The sequence below is a fragment of the Montipora capricornis genome, chromosome 1 (genome assembly GCF_036669925.1).
Source record: "Montipora capricornis isolate CH-2021 chromosome 1, ASM3666992v2, whole genome shotgun sequence".
In the NCBI taxonomy this organism is placed as follows: Eukaryota; Metazoa; Cnidaria; class Anthozoa; order Scleractinia; family Acroporidae; genus Montipora; species Montipora capricornis.
Window position 1 is genome coordinate 40,353,773 of NC_090883.1, and position 10,000 is coordinate 40,363,772.

At 41.9% G+C, this 10,000-nt stretch overlaps 1 protein-coding gene across 1 annotated transcript in view; it reads right to left on the reverse strand.

Annotated features, from left to right (window-relative positions):
• LOC138043695 (protein adenylyltransferase SelO, mitochondrial-like) overlaps positions 1 to 10,000 on the reverse strand; it is a 23,274-nt gene that overhangs the window by 8,804 nt on the left and 4,470 nt on the right. Inside the window, exons 4-8 of the mRNA XM_068890098.1 lie at positions 9,404 to 9,515; positions 8,104 to 8,227; positions 7,002 to 7,108; positions 6,700 to 6,803; positions 5,029 to 5,152 (exon numbers count right to left, since the gene is read on the reverse strand). Of these exons, the coding sequence (XP_068746199.1) occupies positions 5,029 to 5,152; positions 6,700 to 6,803; positions 7,002 to 7,108; positions 8,104 to 8,227; positions 9,404 to 9,515 (571 nt within the window). The remainder of the gene's footprint in view (positions 1 to 5,028; positions 5,153 to 6,699; positions 6,804 to 7,001; positions 7,109 to 8,103; positions 8,228 to 9,403; positions 9,516 to 10,000) is intronic.

Consider the following 10,000-nt stretch of genomic DNA (forward strand, 5'->3'; position numbering starts at 1 on the left):
CGTAAACGAGGGGCAGGGAATGTACTGGCAAGGCTCGGATAATACCCACCGCCGGTATGGACCACCGGATGAGGGGCCTCGGCAACTAGCCGAGGGGGTGCCTCATGCCTGTATTGCAAGGCGGGCATAGTTGCTGGCATAATGTCCTGGGGCCAAGTTAACCCAGTCCAGCAGAGTAACAATATGCCCCCTCCCTAACGGGGCTTCAGCACAGGGCTGAAGGGGTGCCGCAGGCAGCAATTCCCCGCCCAAAACGCCGAGATAAACGAGGAGTGCCCTGTGCGAAGCCCATTTAGTGGTTTTGCTCCCAATTTGACAGAGAGAAAAGATGACCCCATCTCCACGGAGTTGCAATAGCGAAAAGCAAACATTGCCTGCCCCAAAGGTGAAAGTAGAGAACCGACGAGTGGAGATAGGGGTCGAAAGTACGACATGAGCATAAAAAAAAAAAATAAAATAAAAATAAAAAAAAAATAAAAAATAAAAAAGAAAAACCCAAAGCCAATGGGCGTCGCATAGAGACTGGAGGGGATAGGACCCTCACACAAAACAATTAACTGGAGGGGATATGACCCTCGCACTAGACATTTGAATGGAGGGGATAGGACCCTTGCACAAAAAATTTGACTGGAAGGGGTAGGACCCTCGCACTAAACATTTGACTGGAGGGGATAGGACCCTCGCAAAAAACATTCGACTGGAGGGGATAGGACCCTCGCAAAAAACATTCGACTGGAGGGGATAGGACCCTCACACAAAACATTCAGCTGGAGGGGATAGGACCCTCGCACAACACATTTGGCTGGAGGGGATAGGACCCTCGTGCAAAACATTTCCGTCAAAAAGTCATTTCCAATAGTACTACATGAACTTGAGAGGGCAGAAAGCCTAAGGAAAGAGAATGTCACAGAAAGCCCTCAAGTGCCGAATGGGCCTTTTTCCTTTTTTGTTTTAAAGGAGAAACATGGCATTAAGCTTAGGATAGTGCTTTCACCCATGTGATGGCTGGCATGTGGCTGAAAAGGGGATGAAAGGCAATCGTAGAATGGAGAAATGAGGGTGGGGGGGGGGGGGGAAGCAAACGCACACAGCAGGCTTCCAGGGGGATGCCAACATGATTGCTGTACCCATAGGTGAAAACACTATAGGTTCAGGACAATACAGGAAAATATGAATTAAGTTATCCAAGGAACTGTCATAGATCATTACTGATTGTTACAAAAATCCAAGTTTCAATGAGATACTCAAGTGCTTTCAAGGATTCCAGGGGGTTGTTAGCAGGAGGAGCAAGAGGCCAATGACTGCGGAACCTGACATATTGTTTCCTTTGGAGTCCTGATGTAAGCTTGGTATGTGTTAGGATTCCAGCGACCCAGAATTTGAAGAGCCAGTTGAAAATGCCAGTGATTCTGTCGGTTGCAGCAGCACCAATACTAAAGCTGTGAGAGGCAGAGGAGGAGCTGTCATTGTCACAGAGGTTTAAAAGAGACCATAAGTTGTTGGTGTGTGAAGTCTGGGTGAGATATGGTCCACAGGAGAAGCTGAAGAGTAGCTGGCCAGGGTCTTGAGTTGCAGTTTTGAGCATATAATCTTGCAGGGCAGACGATGCATAAAGGTCTGAGTTTGACCTTGCAAAACTGAGCCTGGCTGTCTCCCAGAAAGGGTCAGTTTTGGACTTTTAAGTTGCAGTGTCAAATGAAGTAGGGTGAAGGATGTTGGGATGGAAAGAAATGTCTGTTCTAGCAAGGTGGGACTGAGGGTCAAAATTGCCATTGCAGGTAAGTTCGCTGCTTCTTAAGAAGCCAAAAAATGAAAGGGTAAATGCAGCCCATAACATAAAGGAGTCAACATTTGGTAGACTTAAAAGGTTGTAACTTAGTATACTTAGATGCTATGGAGAACTGATGAGGTGATCAGGTGGTAAGCCTTCTTGCATTCCCATGGGAGAGCTTGATTCCCTTCAAACTTTTGTGAAGGACTGGCATAGCCAGAATGTCCAGGAGACGGCCAGACTCAATGTGAAGGTTGTCAAGTGCTGCCAGATAAACATAATCGTGCCGTAGGAGTCTGTATTGCACAGATGAGTAACAAAAGGGATCAGGGTGAACTTGTGAGCAAGTCGAACAGGGAGGGGGATATGGAAAGCTGATTAGAAATGAAGGGGCACTCCGTAGGCCAACGGGACGGGCTGTGTTGAGGTAGTAGTGGTTTTTCCGGGCCATTCCCTGGGGCTCCCTCAGGGGTGAATGGGGATTAGTCTGGAGGCAGGTTACGGGGTCTGAAATTGCGCCTTCCTGGTTGCTAATGCGACTAAAAAATTGAGTACAGCCGACCAGAATTTCACAACTGGTCACCATTGTTAAGGTCAGATCTGTTTGCCAAGAGGTGTCTTACTTTTTATCCTGAGACTGTTTTGAAATAGAAATGAAGGAGTTTTTCCGTTAACAACCTCCATAACCTCACAAGCCGTTGTTTCTCATAAAATATGTATTGCAGGGGGAAAAACGACTCAGTAAAGAGATTCAAGGACTGGTGTGAGGAATGTACCACTATGGCGGATTGTGTTCGACAGGGTGTGACTAGTGTTTCCGTAGCTGAAATTTTCGACAAACTAGGGGGCAGATAGATTTCATTATTACATGTACATTCAAGGTCGGATACCTTTCCTCTCCAAAATGTGCGCTTTTGAAAGTGAAAAGATAATGCTTGACACATACACAAGACCATGCGGTCGTTGCTTTCTGGTATCTATAAAACAGGTCAAAATGTACAAGTTAATTTGGACCCTGGGGTAGATGTCTGTTTTAGAGGGGGAGGTTTGTGGCTGTTTTCCTACGAAAGTCAACATCATAGGAAGGCCATGCCAAGCCCGCAACTTCCTTTGGGTAATCGAACGGTCGCTTGATAGGGGAACATCTCTACCGCCCTTTGGGGAAAAGAAGTGAGAAGTGCAGAACCAGGGGTGGATCCAGAGTAGTTCAAGTGACTTGCAGAAATCACTCAAATTTCTCCCAAACCTTATTTTTTGGCCCTTTATTGCAGTTCACGAAGTCAACTATCCTTCTTGTTTTAATTTTTTTTTTTTTTTTTTTTTGAGAAATATGACAAGAAAATCGCTCCCAATTGATCGACAGATAAACAGCTTACTTCAACAACAAATCAAAACAAATCGCGAAATTCTGAAATCCCTGTTCGAGACAATAATTTTTTGCGAAAGAAACAACATAGCCCTCAGAGGTCCACGAGATGATGATCCACAAAATGCCAGTCTTTCTGGAAACTTTCAGGCACTATTAGAATTTCGAATTGACAGCGGCAATCAAACACTGCAACGTCACTTGAAAACTGCACCCAGAAATGCGACATATTTCTTAAACCCGTCAAAACAAGATGATTACAACTGTGGGTGCTATCATAGTGAATAATTTGTCGCAGGAAATCAGGGGGGAGCAATTATTTTTCTATTATGTCTGACGAAGCAGCTGACGTATCAAACAAAGAAAAAACTTTCAGTGGTGATCAGATTTCTTGATTCAACCAAAACAGTCAGAGAAGGGTTTGTGGGATTCTACCTTTGTGAGGATGGAACGACAGGAGCAGCTTACAAAGATTTAATATAGCTGATTTAGGATTATCTATGGATGACTGTCGACGCCAATGTTATGATGGTGCGGGAAAATGGCATTCGGAGAGCACCAAAATTCAAATTTTCTTGGGGGAGCATGCCCCCAAACCCCCCTAGTTTACTTGGTGCAAATCACTCATGAAAAATCCTGGATCCACCCCTGAGAAAACCAGACAGAAAATGCCGACAAGAATCGAGCTGGGCTTACTTTTTCCGAGAGGAGGGGGGGGGACTCTTTGTGGTTTACCGATAAAGGAAATGGAAAGCGCGGGAAGGTAGTTATCTGAAAGGCGCGAGTTTTCTGGCAGCACCGCGACAAACTCAACATACTCACCCTTTAATGTTGCGCGTTTAACTTTGGTTGGAACATGTGCTGATAACGGCGACTGTCCTTGAAAAATGGGGAAGGAATGTTGTTGCTGGCACTGGGATGGTTGAGAGGGCTGGCGATGAAGTCGAAGTCGTCGGTGAGTAGCAAATGGCGGGAGTTTGTCGAGGTTGCACAGATTGAGGCGGCGGCTATTGAGGTTGGAGCAGGAACTGATTTGGCGGTAGATTCCTCGATTTTCGTCCACGATGATGGAAATAAGAGTAACTAACGTGGTTGGGGACGTGTCTGTGTGTGAAGCTCTTCTTGCTTGAACGCCATCTTGGAATAAAATTTGACCGTTTTGACCGCTGTTTCAAGCAGCGCATCGTCAGGGATGGTGACAATTGGTGGGTCTATATAGGATGAAACTTCCTCAGCAGAGGCACTTGAAGTAAAGGGGGTTCACGGTGGAGCGTGAACGTTTCTTTGCCGGTCAGATGGACGCTTGGTGTACGCGAGCTACAAGATGGTGCAGAAGGAACAACGGTGTGAAGCCGTTCAATAAATTGTTCCGGAGTTCCAGTAATAAATAAAAGGTTTGAGATAGCAAGGGGCGTAAAAAACCGCGTTGGTGAGGTCGGCAAATTCCCCAGCAAAGATTAAATTGCTCAACGGAAAAAACAGAACTAGTTGAGCTTTGGAAATGTCAAACTGAGAAGGCTCGCATGGCGGGATGAATGAAATAGCCAAATAAGGTAGTCACGTGATGGGAAGTCACGCTCTCCTCCCAGGCGCTGCCCAGTATTTGCTTACCAGCATTAACATCTATTTTATTCTAAAATATCATTAATAATTATTATGACAACATTGACAAAGTTAACAGTCCTATGAAGGCAATCCAAATTAAGGATTCCCTAATGCAACAGCAGTGTTACATACAGGTAAGATATTGACCGCAAAAGCATTTTAGAGGGAAGTTCCCCAAAGGAAAAAAATTAGTCAGCTTTTTTTTTCCCAAACATAATAATGATTGAATTTGAAAAAAGATACATGTACGTTATGGTAAAGTGCATTACAGTAGATTGGACCTTACATCTCTTCCACAGCAGTCTTGGACCTCTCTAAAGGAAGCACATCCTTGATAGCCTCAGCTAATTTAACCAAATTCCATTTACACATCTCTGGTTGGGCCTCAAAACTGTACCTGGCCTGATCATCTAGCATAAGAGGTAAACAATAGGTTTACAGGGTTATAAGATTAGTGATCGATGAAGAACTAATACCTATCAGTAATCAAGTTTGTTCAAAAATAATTATTATTATGATGATGAACTTTATTAATGTTTTTTTTTTTAATTTAAACATAATTTATTTATATACATGTTTGCCCCAAGAGCTAAATGAGCTCATTGCGGGGGGCTTACACCAAATTCTAATTACCACATAAAAAATCAAACACAGGCACGGGATAGAAAGAAAGCATTATGTTAATTAAGTTAATTATAATGACCTCAAAAAGAAAAAGAAAAAAAATTGGTGACACAAAAATAAAATAATGTAGGATAACAATGCTAAAAATAGTAAAAGCTAGACTTAATGATCTAATATCAGTAGATAAGGAGTTCCAAATATGAAAAGTTCTTCCACGCTCATTTTTGACAGTTGTTCTTGGGGCAGAGTATAGTAATGTCACCATAACATGAGGTTCTGGCCAATATATCACTTTTTGTTTTTACAGACTGAGCTCTCTTTTTAGATTACCTTTTCTGCAAAAACAAAGGCAGTTGCTATGACATCAAGTTAGTTCCTTGTGATTGGTCTGCGGTGGGTTTCATTCATGGGAAATTTAATCCAAAATAGTCGCAATGACAAGAATATAGGGCTGTGTTTCACTCCTACTTATCGGCTACTGATTTAAGCAATTGTCTCTTACAGACACCTATACCACCTCTGATCTTTGGTGGCTCCAAAGGGATTAATATACATGTACATTCAGTTCATTCATCGAGTCCTTCACCACAACAAATGAGCCCAACTGAGTGGTTTCATATCTCAGCAGTAGCATCACTGAGGTCAATTCACTGGTTCAAATCCCGTTAAATTAAGCCACCTGAATTTTTCAGGTGTCTATAAGAGACAATTGCCTTAATTGTCCAGAGAACTGCAAGGATCACTTCCCTCTTTCACCTGAAGATTTTCCTGCTTTTAACTTCACAGAATGAAGGGTGGTCCATGGGCCTGGGGACCATGTTTTGTATACATCTGGGCCCGGTTGTTGAAAAGCCGATTAACGCTAATCCCAGATTAAAAATTAACCAAGGAGTTTATTTCTCTACTCCCAAATGCTGTTCAACACTGATACTCGGCAAAACTTTACATCGGAGGAAGTCAATCTTGAAAAACAAAAATATGCAAAAGAAACTTTCACCAAAAAGTGGAAAACATGAAACAAAGTTTATGCTAATCCTGGATTAGGTTAATCGGCTTTCGAACAACCCGGCCCTGGAGATGGGCCAGTTTGGAGGTCCACGTTTTTCAGTTCTATGCATGAACAGTTGTTAAATTACCTTCCCCTCGGCAGCATTTCTACCATTTAGGTAAACTAGTTAACCCATTGACTCCTAAACCAGCCGTAACCAGCCGTAACCGGCCGTGCGCCGGCCTGGAAAGGCAATATCTATCCTTGGGAAAGGCAATATCTAAGGTTGAAAATTTGTAAGATGGCCCTGTTTTGAAATACAATGCATCGTCATGGTTTTCTTACCTGAAGCATTGCACACGTGGTTTGGATCATAATGATCCAGAAAACCAAATGGACCATAATCAATCGTCACACCCAGTATACTCATGTTATCTGTGTTCAACACACTAAGGATACAAATCAGAACACCAATCAAGATCTTAAATGCCATTCAAGCATAATACTACTACTTTATATTTATTTAATTTAAGAAATTTATTGCCTTTACAGAAAGGTACAGTATCACTCAAAGACATCACATGTACTTTTAATTAGAATTTTTGAAGGTTGTATCAACTGGACAGAAAATAATGAATCCAGCTCACCCATGACAAAATCCAACACACTGCCACAAGGCTACAAGTCTTGCAGTACGCCTCACTACTTCTTTAAAGAATCCCAAATAGGTCTCTTCTTTAGATTCTGTGATAACCTGGAAAGAGATTGCTCTTCATATGAGTAAACATAACGACAAAGTTAAGTATTCAGGGATGGCACTAGGATTTTCCAATCTGGGTCCTGGGACCCGCATGTTCGGCCAAATTGGGGTCCCAAGCATTTTTGGGGGGTCCCAAAATCTTGGTGACCCTCTGCGAGAAAAAGAGTATGTTTTAAATTATGAGAAAAAGAGAGTAATCAACTTGGAATTAATATTGACGCATATGCATATGCATAGGACCGGCCGACAAAGGCTTTTTCTTGAGCCGTTACATTCATTCCTGGACAAGAACTCTGTTAATGAAAGAGCACCCTTCCCAAGGGTTTACGCATTACTGGTTTCCTCCCTTAGGAGCAACGAACAGTGACGTCTTTTGCTATATATTCATTCAGTGACTTGCAGAGTACATTCCTCTGAAAAAGACCGCAGAAGGCGGTCGAAAATTTAGTTTTAACCTTTTTAGATGTTTTAAACCCCATTTCTTAGAACTTCAACTATGAGCACAGATCGCTCCAACAGTTTTACAAAAAACAGAATATACTGACAAATCAAAGCAAGTTGTGTGAGTTATTTAAGTCAGTGCCTTGCGTCCTGGGACGCATTAAAATTTCGATGATGCATTTTTTGGATTTTATTTGCGTAAAAATGCACGATTTCTGCGTTAACGCGATCCCTGGTATTGTAACATTAATTAGTAATCAGGCTGAAGATAGTGAGATGTTGTGATGGTGATGATGATAATGACGACAGTGACAATGATGACGATGTAATTGCAGCAATGATGATGGTGGTGGTGGCAGAGGCGATGCATGGTCTTGATCAAGATGGTGCTGATAATGCTGGTGGCAGTGGTTGAGATAGTGACAAAAAAGACAACAAAAAATATTATGACAATTAAGTTCATTTAAAATATTAAAATGAATCAACATTAACAAAGATTAAGCATTAATAACTTGTAGACCAGCTAGTTCAGCTTTTGACAGTGTTACCTCTGGGTAAAATGTGTTTACAGTGTAGTCAAGCAGCTGCACCAATATATCTGTGCGCCCTACACTTGGTCCCTTGTGTCCAGTCATAGGGTCTACTGGTTTGAATATCTCAAATGAGCCAAACCTTCACAGAAATAAGAGCACACAAGATCAGTTGACAACAAAACAAACAAGTTCTACCTTTAAGTTGATCCTCTGGTGTTTGTCTTTTGACTTTCCAATTGAAAGTATTTATAATCATAGGTATCCCAAGTAACATTTCACACTCTTACAGCAGCATTCATTTTAATGTTTTGCCAGGCTTATGACTACTCTCCCTTTTGCATGGTTGTAGACACTACCTGTTAGAAAGGATAGAGGGCTATGTTCTCTACAAGTCAAAGAATGTCAGTGGCGGATCTAGGGGAGGGGCCCAGGCCCCCCCTTACTTTGGCAAAAAGTATATATTCTGGTAAAAATTTAGGCTAAAATTTTTTTTGGGTTCACACACTAAAAAAAACCAGCCCATCCCCCCCTCCCTCCCCCCTTCCTTAGCTCAAGGTCTGGATCCGCCACTGAATGTGATAATAATTTGGTCATTATTTCCCCGTAATTTGACAACTACGTGTAAGTTTGTCAACTCAAACAACCCATTCAACAGTGTTCAACTTACAACCTGCGAACTTTGCAAGGAGGGGTAACTGTCAATCAAATTCGCTCACTGTGATTGGTGTATAAGCTTTAAATAACTTTGTTAGGTGGCCACGGTAAGGCGTGTCGCACTGTAATAATAATTATTAATAGCACATGTCTACCTCCATTTACTAAGCTTTCACCCTTTGACCTTTCTACCCTAGCAGTATGCACTGCCATGTGAGCTGGACCTACATCAAAGGCCCACCTCCAAAGAAGCTCCTGTCACTCCCTGGCAGTCGAGCATCCCAACAGATAATCGTAGAGTCACTGGAAAGATTTCAGGAGCACTCAGATTTTTTCCAGTTTGCCAACATTATCATCAATAATATTATTGTTATTACAACTCTTGTTGGCCAATATTACTTTGTTGTTCGTGGTCATGTGAGCCTAAATAACATACATAACTCCTGAAAAGAGTGAGGTCTCCATCTAATAGCGGAAGCCCTTAGATGTCTCAGACACCCAAACTCCACTTAACAACTTACTAAGAGGTAGTTGAGTTTGAAGTGGAAGCATTCTTCTTATGAGAATACAACAGTCCAAGGATAAATATAGTTGCTGATAGCAATTTGGAACAAAAACCGTGGCTCTCAAGAACTTGTTACAATGTCACTTGTACATGTACCTGATAAATGTTGGTGCAATCCTCAAGACAATTGTGCATTTTTCCTGAATAGCATTTCCATTGTAAAATATGTCTCTGATTATCTTTGAATCTGATGTTACACAACTACCAGCTTGGGGTAAGTAAAGAAGCAAAACATTATTTGTTTGAACCAGTAAATTAATGTTAAATACTGAAGATAAAACATTTCTCCAAATTAAACTGGAGGTAATAGAAACGAACACAGGGCAAATGGATTAGCTTTATTGCAGAAAAGCTGGCTTTCTGGAGAAATTATATTGATTTGCCAAAATTTGAATGGTTCTTAATAAGGTTGATTTTGTCTCTTTTCAGGTGAGATGAATGAGAAACCAGGAGACCCACAGGAAAAAAACCAACCAGCTGATGCAAAATCCTTTGGTACTTGTCCCCCTCAGAGCCTCCTGTGCACAGCTGCCTGACTAATTACAATCGGGCAGGTACAAAGTCGGACCAGATCAACTCAGATTGCTCACCTTGGATCAAGCGAAAAAACAGTTTTGTACTTGCCAAAAAAATTTGACATTTGCCCCGATTTCACCAAGGTTAGCTTAAAGATTAGGGCTAGGGTGATTCCTC